Source organism: Oryza brachyantha, chromosome 1, assembly GCF_000231095.2.
Source record: "Oryza brachyantha chromosome 1, ObraRS2, whole genome shotgun sequence".
Lineage (NCBI taxonomy): Eukaryota > Viridiplantae > Streptophyta > Magnoliopsida > Poales > Poaceae > Oryza > Oryza brachyantha.
The window spans coordinates 23,427,421-23,441,233 of record NC_023163.2 but is presented as its reverse complement, the minus strand read 5'-3'; the positions used below and the strand labels follow the sequence as shown (position 1 = coordinate 23,441,233).

At 42.4% G+C, this 13,813-nt stretch overlaps 2 protein-coding genes across 7 annotated transcripts; both read right to left on the bottom strand.

Moving 5' to 3' along the window:
• Positions 1-1,612: 1,612 nt before the first annotated feature.
• LOC102708847 (auxin-responsive protein IAA6-like) lies at positions 1,613-5,157 on the bottom strand. Of its 6 annotated transcripts, none has more exons than XM_006644624.3 (7): positions 4,860-5,156; positions 3,959-4,348; positions 3,682-3,850; positions 2,856-3,118; positions 2,630-2,777; positions 2,428-2,491; positions 1,613-1,923 (listed from the first exon to the last, which is right to left on the bottom strand). In XM_006644624.3, exons 2-7 carry the CDS (start codon positions 4,305-4,307, stop codon positions 1,885-1,887), a joined length of 1,032 nt encoding a protein of 343 aa, XP_006644687.1. In that variant the 5' UTR covers positions 4,308-4,348; positions 4,860-5,156; the 3' UTR covers positions 1,613-1,884. The 6 variants fall into 6 exon arrangements, with proteins under 6 accessions (XP_006644687.1, XP_006644688.1, XP_006644683.1 ...); XM_006644625.3 differs by having other exon boundaries at positions 1,808-2,289; positions 4,860-5,155; XM_006644620.3 differs by lacking the exon at positions 1,613-1,923 and having other exon boundaries at positions 2,174-2,491; positions 4,860-5,157.
• Positions 5,158-11,750: 6,593 nt separating this feature from the next.
• On the bottom strand, positions 11,751-12,936 carry LOC121053298. Its single transcript, XM_040520057.1, has one exon. The coding sequence runs from the start codon at positions 12,934-12,936 to the stop codon at positions 11,992-11,994; it is 945 nt and encodes a 314-aa protein (XP_040375991.1). The 3' UTR covers positions 11,751-11,991.
• Positions 12,937-13,813: the final 877 nt, after the last annotated feature.

Below are 13,813 nucleotides of genomic sequence, written 5' to 3'. Positions count from 1 at the left end.
GTTCTTGCAAAAGGAGTATAGTTTTTTATGCCACATAGGTAAATTGTACTCAGTCACACACTTCAAGTGGCAGCACATGAGCACACGATACTGCGGGGATAAAGATGTTCAAGTAAGGACATTACAAAAGAGCCTAAGATTCTTTCGTAATCCACCCCGTCTCTTCTACTTTTCCTGCTGTCCAGAATTTAGGGATGGTCCAATGACAAAGACATTTCCTTTGTCCCCAGTTTCAAGGCTCGGAAGGATCAAGGTGAATATCCTCCTTTACCAGAAAAGTTCCTCTCTCTCCTGGTTTTAGTGTGTCCACTTGCTTTATTTATCTTGAATACATGTGGTTTTTATATGTCCAGATGCATGAACATGGAAATGGCTGTGTTGTAATTTTCCTGTGGAAAATTTCAGCCCTGAAGGTGCCTCAAGATTGACTTACAAAATTCTTCCATAGTCCTATTTCAGGTATGCCTCATAACAATCACCCTCCAAAAAATGTTACCGTGTATATACTAACATCTTATATTCCTATTGGTATACATATTTGCAAGAGTTATATGTATTACGGCATTAGGCATGCTTTCACGAATTTTTTTGAGAATTAATATTATTTTAATGGAAAATTGCAAAAGTAGACGTAATCCGGGAGAAATCACGAATTTAGAGGTCTATCGATCGGTGGGCGTTCGACTGGGGCCTATCGAACAGAGGTAGTTCGACAGGGCCCACCACCTGTTCGACTGCTGAGCCAGTCGGGCCCATCGAACTGCCGGCCTGTCAAACTGCCGTGGTTAGACAGACCCCCCCTGTCTAACTGCGGCTTGTCGAATAGGGGTAGTTCGACACGCCTTATCGAACTGCAGCGCTGGCGATCTAGTCTGATCTCTATAGTCGATTGCTGGCCGTTCGATAGGGGTCCTATCGAACTACGGTAGCTCGACAGGACCATAAATTTGCGATTTTCCGTGGATAGCCTATAATTTTGCAATTTTTCATTAAAATAATATTAATTCTCAAAAAATTCTGCTCACAGGGTGAACCGTCAAGTTGAAACTAATGCATTATACTTATTATGGGGAAAAAACCAGTACCACCAGCTGTTGATATTGACTTATTCAAAAGACATGTGAATATGGTCACCAGGGCAGCTTGGAGAAACATCCAGGTTTGGCAGCTAGTGCTATCAGATGGTTTTAACCATTAATGGACCTAAATAATGCATTCATTTTAAAAACTAAAAATAGTACAAACTGTTTATTTCTTAGCTTCTGTTTAGTTTGAAATTTTTTTTGCAAAAACATCACATCAAAACTTTAAAGACACATTTGAAGTATTAAACTTAGTCTAATTACAAAATAAATTTTCAGATTTCGCCTGGAAACCGTGAGGCGAATCTTTTGAGTCTAATTAATCCATCATTAGCACATGTTGGTAACTGTAGCACTTATGGCAAATCACGTCCTAATTAGACTCAAAAGATTCGTCTCACTATTTCCTCTATAACTGTGTAATTAGTTTCAATGTTTATATATATTTAATGCTTCATTTAGATGTTCAAAGATTCGATGTGATGTTTTTGGAAAAAAATTTTGGAAACTAAACAGCCAAGAGTATGAAAAGCTACTCCTCTCACATGTGGTCACAATCATGCCACTATTCTCACATGATAGCTATTAGATACCCAATAAGCATTAAGGCATTATTAGCACATATTTGCTTTCGGCAGTTTCATTATCTGGGTCAAACCTTTCTCGCTGTGCTTGTGACAAAATTTTTGAAAGTGATGGGGTTAGAAGGATAACAATTCACCCAGTGGATAATTCTGTCTTTTTTCCCCCCTACTAGTAGTATATTCCACGTGGAGTGATGACCTGATGCTATCAGGTTGGCCTAGTTGCTGTCCTCTGAGACACGCTGGTGACATTGGATCTGCATGTCGGATTGCAGCAGCGATTAATACAAATTTATCACACAGAACGGGGCACTTTACATGGGCGAGCTGCAAGTCTACATATGCGGCTCCCCCCAATAAAACCAAAACCGCTTAGAATTTAATTAAGCAACATGCCATAGCAAGGTGGTAACCTAATTTACAAAATAGATTGCCATTTCCTTGCATCTGCTGTATGCTAACTCATCTCAGTAGATCATCTCTATAGGCAAAATAGGGGGTAGTCCCAAAAAGGAGAATGGACTAGCTTGAGTGTACACTCATTCGTTCTGATGGTTAATAAGCTGCCAGCATTTCAGTAATTGGTGACTCTCCTAGATCCTAGCACTAGAAGTAGTTCCAATCTGGAAAATAGGGAAAAAAAAAGGATATGAGAGTAACATAAACGTGTAGCTATCTCCATTCAAATTTAGCGAAATATAGTTTTTTTATGGCTACACCAAAGATTTGGACGCAACATTAAGTGGTCTAGTTTGTCTTACCAGGGTATGGGAAAGCTCTGAACTCCTTAGAACCCTCAGCCTTTTAACAGTTGAGACAAACACACTGCAGGAATTGGAGAACACGAAAAGGAAATTAGGTGGTGAGTTATGGTGGCAATGTCCTTTTATTGTTTTTAAATTTTAGTTATTTTGTAAATGCCAGTAAAAAACTGTAAGTGGCAAAGGGGACAAGCAAGCTTACTTCCATGGCACATCCCCAACCAGCATTCTGTCTCCTTCACTGTCTTCATAAACTAGAGTATATTCACCAGACCCATCCAACAACTGATAAAATATTTCGTCATCTGTACCTTGCTGTGCAATTTCTACATTAGCTTGGTCCTTTTGAGCTGCAATATGGTCACATAAAAGGTAAGGATTAAAAAAATGAAATACTTATTTTATTTGGATAGATTGTTAGTTTCTACCTTGAAGAAAACCATGGAAGAGCTCTTTGACAGCTGATGATAGCCCATCATAGCTGTTATATGCTTCAAGGTCTATTTTCCTTCCAATAGGAATCCCGTCCATGTTGATTTTTACAAAAGGGTTTTTCTTGCAGGTGAGCGTCACCTTTGCACTGGCTTCATCATTTTGTGGTTCAGGGGATTGTTTGGTTGAACTACTACTAGCAAGGTTTCTCCTGAAGGATCGAATTGGAGGCCAACCAACCACTGGCGCTGCAGCTCCTCTACAACAGGTTAGAGCACTTGTGAGTTAGCCTCTGAAAGGCCATCCAGATATATGGTTGCAAAATGTTAATTCAATATATAATAGTAAAACTTTCGAGGAGTAGTTACACAACATCTTGTGGTTGATACTAATATTTTTTTTTCTGAATGTACCGCTATAGTTCCAACACATTAAACTGTTAGAATGATTAAGTACCACAAAGCTCGGTTGAACAAGTGAAAAAGACTAGGAACTTAGTAATTTATTTCAGTATTCAGAAAAAGAACAAGTCCATACAAAAAAGCATAAAAAGGATGTTTTTTGGGGTAAAGAAGAAAATGTATTCTTTATGAGGCCCATTGACCATGAACAGCTAAGTATATTCACCATTAGATGTCATGTTAAAATCAAAAGATGAAATGGACATAGGACACTGCAATTTCTGGGAACCTGAAAAGAGTATAGAGGGACTATATGCAATCTTTTGAATGAACTATAGTATAAATGAGTGACAGGAATAAACGAACATGTCTTGGCTGAGAGCAGAAAAGATGGAAAAAGCAGCATATAGGTTACCAGTACCTTCCCTGGGCCTGTGGTCTGTTGCGCGCAGGTATAATAGCAGGAGCACCATGTGATGGTGGTGGGGGGCAGCATCCTTTCTTCCTCTCATTCACGGCTGCTATAATTTCCTCCACTGCCAGTTCCTTCCCACATCCTGCTCTTGCCTGCTGCTTCTGGTCGTTATAACCTTAAAATAAACAAAGAGTAATTCCATCAGGTCGTTTCCATGTTTATAGTCCCAAGTAAACATGTTTCAAGAACAAGTGCCCAAGAGGAGTGAAAAGCTGTTTGTTACCTTCTGTTTTGGTCTCAACTGTGTCTATGAATCCCCTCTTTGCACCAGTTGTCGTAGGAGTGGTGGTGGTGGTGGTGGTGGTCTTGGAGTGCTTTGGGAAGAAACCAAGGGAGAGAGCCGAGTTCTCTTGCTGTAGCCTACAGTAATCTCTTGAGGTAGCTGCTTTATCCTCTTCTGTTAGACCAGGAAGGCCAAGCTTCAGGTCTAGCTTCTTGTCTTCTTCACCCTCGAATCCTGCGTTTCTCGACCTCCCTAGACCTAATGCTTCTCTCAGCTTCCATTCCTTCTCATCTGGGATAAGATCTAGGAGTTGAGGAAGCCTTTCTCTTTTCTTGGAGCTTTCTTCCATAAGGTTAACTAGCTCAAAGGCTTCACGAGTCTAATTCCCACCTAGAACGGTAGCAAATGTTTGAAGGCAATGAGAGAAGTTCAACCAACTCCTTGAAAAGTTTAGTTGTACACTCAACTTGGGCCGGAGAAAAACACCAAACCAACACGAAGCGTACACCGAGGTCAAAGCGAAAACGAGAGATAACACAAAAAACGGGGGACTTGAGATCAAGTTCAGGCAACGAAAAAATGTAAATGGAACAGCATATAACTTGTATTTGTGTAGCAAGCAACACTCTAGACGTTTGCTTAGTTGAAGTCCTTCATAACTACTCATGGTGAAACGTAAACAAAAATCAATATGAGGCTAAAGCATCTAAAGAGAAGCGTGATGTACAGCCTGCCATAGAAGCAATGATTGAAGCAGTAACAGATCAAAACTAGCTCTTGTATCGCAACCATTTCAGGAAAGAAAAAGAACAACCTTCAATTAAGTAAAATCGGCAAGCAACAAAAAAAACTCTGTGCTCCGGGCCAAATCTGTAACACACACAGGATTGACAAGACTCACCAGGAGATAAACAACAGTTGCAAACGTAGCCGGCCGGAGCTAGAGCTCCAGGAGAAGGCAGATGGGAAATGGCCAAGTGGAAGCGGCTAGAGCTCGCGAAATCGCACCTTGGCTTATGTACTAGCGCGTGGTGCCTCGAGCTGGTTGCTTGCCGTGCCCTTCTATGCTTTCCTTTCTTCTTTAGTCCCCTACAGCTCGCCTTTTTATCCTGCCTCCCTTCGCCGCGCTCTCTGTTCTGGAGAAGCACGCACTTTGGTGACTAGTAGCAGGTGTATGGCTGGGAGATTAGCATGTGAATCGCGGCAGAGAATCCGTTTTAATGGAAGAGAGGGTGGCTTGATCACGAAAGCGTGCGCGTTTTGTGCCCGCGTCCTCTTGCGCGTGCGCGTGTGCCGTGCGGTTTGGCCGCGCGACGAGCAAGGCGTGCGCCCAGGACAGGAACAGCGGCACGCTTATCCGAGCGAGTGGGGTGATTTGATGGGTGTCTTCCTGGCTGGTTGGCTGGCTTACGCACATACTCCATCCGTGTGGTGGTGCCCGCTAGCTGCTGGTGGTGGCGTAAGGAATGGTTCCACCTTCTTCCACGCCCGACGTCCCGACCACGGGGGACCACTGTTGATGAGGACATCACCCATCTCCTCTCCTCTACTACTCCTCGTCTTCGCTGAACCACTGTGGATTGGATTGGATTGGAGCGGAGCGGAGCTCCTCCTGCTTGATTGGGTTTGGACCATTAGATCATCTTTGTTGACAAAGCTTGTGCCTGTAAGATTGTTGATATATATCCAGATAACATTGGCTGTGGACCGGCGGTACATTGCCCCTTCGTAGCAGCGGTGCGGAAAGAGAGGATTAAAGAAAAGAAGACGGTAACATATACTGTTTCAACTCGTTGACATATCGAATCTTTAAACAGTTGAGGGCCCATCAGTCGCGCAAGTTGAGTAGGATGCGCGCATGCTGCTCCAGGCATTTTGACCCCGGCATCTGACTTTCTCAAGAACTTTGCGCCGGCAAAAAATAATACTTGCTTTTTTTCTTGGACTCCTGCATGCACAGCTAGATATCGAGATCAGTCAAACGCTTCTGTGTATATGTATGACCGGACCCAGTTTTGTGATAATTGCATAAAGTCCCTCGCCGATGCATCAATAATACATCCAACATGACAGAACTCCTAAGAAAAAAACATTACTGCTCAAACAGCACGGATTCCGACTATAATAGGGATGAGGCCGCATTCGGGTAAAGAGGAGGTTAGTTAACTTAGCTGGACGTAATAATAGATTAGTATATGATTAATTAATTAATAATTATTAAAAAATATAAAATATATTAATATAATTTTTAAAATAATTTTTCTATAAAAATTTTTTCTAAAAAATACACCGTTTAACAGTTCGGGAAGCATGTTCGTGAAAAACGAGAACGATAAGTTAACTAACCACCACCCGCCGAACGCGGCCTGAGTAGCTTTAGTATGGCTCTTCCATCTGAAAAATCCGAATTTTGTTAGCTTTCGCTGTTCCTGGGCTCCCTCTGCCACCCGTTGCATGTCATTGAGCTGGTAGGGTCTGCATCCATGCAGTGCCTGCTGCAGCATGTACTTTTATTGCCCATAATCTACAAGGTGGACAAAAGTGAGCCCCTCCCTCCCGAGGTTGGAACTTGGAACTAAAAGTAAATATCGTCCTTATCTCAAATCCTGCCAATTTTACCGCATATGATTAGCTTCCTAATCGTGCTCCAAAACTCAATCATCAGTGATATTTCTCATTCACCATTAGTACAAGTCGCTGCCAGTGCTCTAATCATTCCATACTACCCACTTTTCGTCTCAGTTTTTTTTAACTCCATTTTGTCGAATTCAGCCACACGCGTCCGGATCATTGCGACAAAAGCGGCTACCAACCCCGGATATACCTCCTCCAATCACTCAAATCCTTGCAGACCAATCTATATACTCCACCTGCCTCCTCAACAAGTTTATCTGCAAGGGTGTCTTTAGAAATTACTGTAACAAAAACTCTAGCACTAGATTGATCGAAACTAAAAGAAATAGGAAAACTCTATATCTGGTGTTGGTAATTGGTAGGTTATCTTTCTATCGTAGCAACAGAGTTGTAGCTATAATTTTATCTCATGTACTCATCCCTCAAAGAGTATAGTTGTGACATAAAAATATGTTTCACAAAAAATACATTTTAGAAGGCGGTAAACTGGATCTCATTAATATTCCTTATCAGTTTTTTACTCTATCTATTTCATTATATAAAATTTTCTAAATTTGACTATATTCATCCATGTATTAATATATATGTTTTGTATATGTGTATATATTCATTGATACACATATTAATCTAAATAAAGTCAGAAAATCTTCTAATATAGGACGGAGGGAGGGCGTATGTTTTAGCCATCTACTCCACGTTGTTTTCTTTGCACATTAATACAGTGCATATTAATCTTTTAACCTACTTCATAATCTATGAATTAGGGGGTGTTTGGTTCCCCGAAACTTTTAGTCACTGTCACATCGAATGTCTGGATATTAATTAAAAGTATTAAATATAGACTATTAATAAAATCCACCTCATACTCTGAACTATTTCGCGAGACGAATTTATTGAGCCTAATTAGTCCATGATTAACGAATGTGATGCTACGGTAAACATTTGCTAATCGTGAATTAATTAGGCTTAAAAAATTATCTAATGAAATAGCCTTTACTTATGCAATTAGTTTTGCTATCAGTTTATATTTAATACTCCTAATTAACATCCAAACATCTGATGGGACAAGGGATTAAAATGTCCCTAGATCCAAACAACCACTTAGTTTGTCTTTGACCACTCGAAGGGAGTATTGTTTAAAAAGAAAAGAAAACAAAGGGAAAATGGACAATTGTCCTTGAATATGTATTTAATACTTCATCCGTTACATTATAAGTTATTTTGGCTTTATCTAAGTTAGACCACGTCCTAACTCAAATATTTTAAGCTTGATCAAATTCATAAAAACAAATATAACAATGTTTCCAATACAAAATAAATATACCATAAAAGTATATTCAATAATAGATTTGATAAAACTAATTTAGTGTTGGAGATGCAGTCAATACATTCTTATATAAGTTTGGTCAAATTTAAAAATATTTGACATAGTACAAACTGAAAGTGAATTATGACACGGAGGATAGACTACTTTTCTTTTGTACCACTAAAAACCCTCGATCCTTTATATAACATTGAGCACAGCTTTTATCCCTTACGTTACATACCGTTGTCGGTGTCTTTTCACCTTTAACCTGGAGAATATATTTAACAGAGATTTGTTCTCTTTATCCCCTCTTATTTGATCCCATTTGACGCTAGTCCTTTTTCAGATAATGGACAGATTAGATTATTCGACCACACCCCGTTGGGGCTTAAAAAAAGATTAGATTATTTGACCCGACCTCCACAGACCCTAGTCTTTCTTACCTTCACCATAATCAGGAGACCCGGAGGTATGGCTGGCGAGCTGTTGTGGAGCACACTTCCTCTAAGGCCGCGTTCGTTCGAAAAGTTGTAAGATAAATTAGCCCGCGCGGAAAACGTAGTAATACGTTAGTACATGATTAATTAATTATTAATTATTAAAAAATATAAAATAGATTAATATGATTTTTTAAAACAACGTTTCTATAGAAAATTTTTACAAAAAATACACCGTTTAGCAGTTCGGAAAACATGCGCACGGAAAACGAGGGAGATAAGTTATCTAACATTGGGCCAAACGCAGCCTAAGAGCTTTTCAAAGATAGATCACCCTTGCCTTCACCGGGAGAGGCTAGGCGCAGTGTAGTATTGGAGTAAAACTCTAATTACTTTTTCAAACCTCAATGTATTTGTTCTCTTCCTTTTTTTATAATGCGGCGCAATTGTCTCGTACTTAACCAAAACCCTAATACAACAAATATACTTTAAGGGAAAATTGCAAAGACGGTCACTGTAATTTTGTAAAATTGGAGATATGTCATCCTGATCCGCATGTCATTGACTCATGCAGGTTCCACATGTCACTGTGATACTAATGACATATCTCTAACTTTGCAAAATTATAATGGCATATTTGCAAATTTTCTTTATTTAAAAACAAGTCTCTATGGACTAAAAAAGAGAGGTTAAAAATGAAGTATTTTTTACCGGGATAGTAAATGCCAATGAAATTATTCGGGCTATCTTAGCTACGAATTGAGAGTTCAATCGTATGAACTAGAATGGTATCCTGAACAGCTATTCTACCTGACTACCCAGAGCTAATATTCTCCGTAGTACTGAACATGCAGTAGGTGTCATTGACAGGTGGACCTCATCTGCATCAAGTCCACATGTTAGTGACACATACCGCTTGGGTAATACAACCGAGGATCTCATCTATATAAGAGCAGGTACAATAGCAGGCTATAAGCTAGCTATAAGCATATTTTAAAGAGATAAGAGGGGAGAGAGAAGAGAGGTGAGCTACTAATTTATGCCAGTTGCACACAGGCTCCAAGATAAAATGTGTGTATGACATGTGCGACCATGTATTGATATTTTATAAGTAACTATTATATAAATTAACTATTAAATTGACTATAGATAAATTGGAGCCAGTAGTTAGCTATACTATTGAACTTGCTCTAAAGCATCTTACAGTAGTACTCAGTCAGCAACTCATCATATACTACACATACCCAGTGGCCAGTGGTAGTACTACCATACTGTGCTTCACTGCTCCCTGAAAATGGGCCTGCCGGCCTGGTATATTGTACTGATTCATACGGTGGCCGGGTTTATCATTGCAATGCAGCGATCGGTGGCTAGTGGCTACTGGCCACGGGCACGTATCCCGTCATGCGCCATGGCACGTCCCAGGCGGGCCGTTGTCGTTTGCATCATCACTCATTCACTCGTCACCGGCCGTGCATGCCATGCTACAACTACCATGCAATAAGCTTGTATAGCCACCCGCGTCGACCGGATCGGATCGGATCGGATCACGCGCGTCAGAGTAGTGATCATCAGTAGAGGAAGCAAGATTTCCCTCGTTCAATATATCGTGCGTGCCCACCAAACGGGAATCGGGGAATGCACTGCGTGCGTGCGTGGCTGCGTGCATGGTCCACGTACGTACGGGCGAGCGGCCACCAGTTGCTCGTAACGTACGGGAAGAAGATGAGATGGAGCTAGCGCGTCAGCGCAGGGTTGGCGGAGCCGCGGGTGTGCACGGGCTAGTAGCTAGCCGGCCAGGGGCCTGATTGATGGGCACGGGACAAAAAAAACCCCGGGGGCTCGTGAGCCGCGGGTGCCGACGACGTCCGCGCCCTCGATCCGGCGGCCCCCGCATCGGCCTCCGCGCGCGCACGGTCAGGTCTCAGGTCGCCCCCCTGCGCTGCACGGCTGCGCCCCCCTCCGCTGCACTGTGCGCGAGCGCTGGCCCCCCTCCCCCTGATCGCGCACGCCGTCGCACGCGCGAACGCATGCATGCCGTGCCGTGCCGCGCCATGCATGCACGCGCCCTGATGCCGCCGGCGACGCCCTGGCCGCCTCAGCTGCCGCGCGGCCGGCGCAGGGTGGGTGGGGGTGGGGGGGGGGGGGGGGGGGCAGGCAAGCCTTTCCTGGGACGGCGCGCACGTTTGATTGCCTTGCCTCTCCACCGTTCGGCTCGGCCGTCGTCGTGTGTGTTTTGGACGCGTCGTGGTGGAGTCGTCTCTGTCTCTACTAGAACATGCAGACTTCTCACATAAGAAGCCATAGCATGTCAAGTGAGATGAGTATGCTAGCATCACAATGCAAGCTACACATATATTTTTTTACATTTCAAGCCACTTCATTTTGGTTGACTAGGACACAGTTCACGCTGACCTAACGGACTAGCTCATACGTAGCGAGCTAAATCTCATTGCCACGACAGGGGCATTGTGCGTGCACATACGTGGTTTCCGGTGCTTAGCCTGCGTGCGGTGCAGGAAAGCAGAGCTAGCTGTGGGAAAGTTTGCTGCGTTTCCGACAGGCTCCCCCCGTGTCGCTGTAGGCACTGGCTATTTCGATCGGTTAGATTGATTGATAGGATGGCTCGCCTCCTAGCTGGAAACAAACACACAACATGCATGCACGCACGCAGCACGCTGTAGATCTACAATGCCCCTATCGAGGTGGCCATATGTGGAACTGTGGACAGTGCGAGGGGGACGGGAGATTGACGTCGCTGAACAAATCCTGATGCAGCGAGTCGGTCAGAAACATAGCAAAAAAAAAAAAAAAACTTGACTGAGCTTACCTGATTGCGACTCATCACCCCATGTTGTAACTACCGCTGGTCCAATGTGGTCCTCTGCGATTTTTATTGGGTGACCTGCCAACCTTGGAATGGATACAATTTTCATTACCTCCACCTTCAAGCGGTTGGGCGATTCAGGATCAGATAAGTAAAAGAGGGAGCACCACTCTGACATTTATATTCATCAAGTAGATTGATTTCATCTTGCTTGTTAGTTACTTTTATTAAGTTTAGTTGTTCAATATGACGTATGATTTTTTTTCTATATTTAGTGAATCTTACAGATATAAAGTGGATAGCATCTATGTGAATTCATATAAACACAGAAAAAAAATCACATTAAAGCTAACAAAACCCAACTCCTACATAAATTTAGGTTATGGACTGTCCAAGTTTAGCCGATCAATATACAAATAGGAAATTTCCATATTGCTATCTAAGTACAAAAACAGTGGCTACAACGACAGCTATATATAGAACTAGTTCGATGAATTAAGTCGCAGACATCAAGCATCCAATTCATTTTCTTAAAAGCAACGTATGAAGAGAAGGCCTCGCAAAGTTCAGTAATTTTTGCAACTCGGCGACTCGGGTGTATTAATGACATAGGAGTATTTTCATTTTCTTTCATGCTAATCTAAAAATATTTAATGACACTGAGAATTACAATGCATGTCATCAATTGCTTCATAAAAATGAAGTTTAAACTAGATTAAACATTAAGCGAAGAATCTAAAGGAAAAGTCTGACTCTAACCAAAAAAAACTGTTTTAGAGAACTGGAATACTTTCCGTGCATCTTGCATTCCTTCATGCAAGATTCGATTCTATGGCCTTCTTCGATCGTCATCAGATTTGTGTTTCGTCTGCCTTGATCGAGTGCCTGTCCACAAGCTTGCGATCACATATGCAGCAAGCGTCTCGAGCGAACTCAGCTTCTCACCCTTCTCAGGGCACGTACGCGCAGGCTTCTCTTCTGTGTCCGGCACCGGTGCTCCAACAGCCGCTTCCTGCTGCTGCTCAACCTCATCTCCCTCGTCCTTGTGCAACACAATAAACCCTAGTGCGCCGTCTTGGTGGCCGGCATCCTTGTTGCCGGTGGCATGCCGCAGCTCGCGCGAGCGGAACGCCCACAGCTCCACCTCCACACGCCGGTTCAAGCACTCATGTTTGCCTATGAGTATGTTGTTCTCTCTCAAGAACTCCACCCAGTTTTGGATGAACCGATAGCTTTTGGCGGATTCGAGGTACCTGCAGTTTAGTGAGTACTCTCGGCCGCGCCGGTCCAGCGCCGTCACCTCCAGCCCCTCATTCTTGCTGCGGACGAGGGCCTTCTCGGCCTCCGTCAAGGCCTCCTCGAGCCGGCGGCGCGGGCCGATGTCCTTGCCCTTGCAGGAGAGCTGCAGCCTGCTTTGTTCTCTCCTGGCGTCGGAGTTCTGGAGAACCTTGCGGGCGATGAACCACGGCGCCGTGGCGCTGAGCTCGGCTAGCCGGGTGCGCACCGCGTTGCCGATCACGGGGGCGCTGCTTATATCTGCGTTGTCCTCATGCACGATGAGCTTATCCTCAGCTTGAACAACACATCTGTTGGCTGCTCCGTTCGTGCTGTTAGGGCTTGATTCAGTGGATACAACCCTAATCTTAGACAGAACGCGGTCATCTTGACGTTCGCCAGCGCTACCGCGGATCAGTTGCCTCTTCCGATGCCGACGTGACGAGCCGAGCTCCGCGTTACTGGCCGGTGTGGCCGCTTTCTCGCCGTCGATAGCCATGTGCGACAGGCCAATAGATCTACCTTATAAAGTAACTGCCGGATGTAACCATATGCAGGTACGTGTAATTTATCTCCAAGAATTTTATCTAACTATTAATCAATTGCTTGAGAAAAGAAGAAATCCGGCCGTCAATCAATTCCGTGGGACTTTGGGTCATCGGACATGCATGCATGGCTAAACAATTCAATATATACCTTATCCAAAGGGTTCGATCCTAACTTCCTATCTATTATATATATATAATAGAAAAAAATAGCTTTCACGTTGTCTCTTATGGGCTAGAAATTTTGGGATTAATCATAAAAATAAAAGGAGAAAGGATATTTTTTAATCAGGCAAGAAAAGAAATTTAAGGTTTTAGGTTTCTATAAGAGAAAAAATAGAATAGATTTTTTTAATCGGACGAAACGTGTGTAACAGCGAGAGAGAAAAAAAAGAGAATAGATCAGTTTTTTTTGGGATCGGACAAAGAAACGCGTGTGACAGCAAGGAGAAAAGAACATATTTTTTCTTGAATCGGACGAAACGTGTGTAACACCGAGAGAAAAAATCAGTTTTTTTAATCGGACATATGAGATTAATTAACAGTTTTAGACCAATGATTACCGACAATCTATAAAGTGTTTATAATAGAAAAAGAAGCCACCACATTTACTTCCACGGGCTAGAAAATTCTATATTAATTAAAAGTAAGAGAGAAAAACTTTTTTCATAGGACAAAGAGTTTTTTAGGAGAAAAAGTAACTTGATTTTTTTTGATTAAAAAGAACGTGATTTTTGGATTTTTTTTTGGAATAAAAAAAGATAATGATTTTGAAACTAAAATATTTATTTTATTTTATAAGTGAACACTATGTTATTTGAAACAAGTTAT

What these genes read in the sequence shown, in the direction of transcription:
- LOC102708847 (XM_006644620.3), bottom strand. Translation starts at nt 4,307, where the DNA reads ATGGAAGAAAGCTCCAAGAAAAGAGAAAGGCTTCCTCAACTCCTAGAT. An exon ending in AGTTGAGACCAAAACAGAAG is followed by an intron (nt 3,851 to 3,958) that starts GTAACAAACAGC and finishes GTTTATTTTAAG; the next exon opens with GTTATAACGACCAGAAGCAG. An exon ending in CTTCCATGGTTTTCTTCAAG is followed by an intron (nt 2,778 to 2,855) that starts GTAGAAACTAAC and finishes ACCATATTGCAG; the next exon opens with CTCAAAAGGACCAAGCTAAT.
- LOC121053298 (XM_040520057.1), bottom strand. Translation starts at nt 12,936, where the DNA reads ATGGCTATCGACGGCGAGAAAGCGGCCACACCGGCCAGTAACGCGGAG.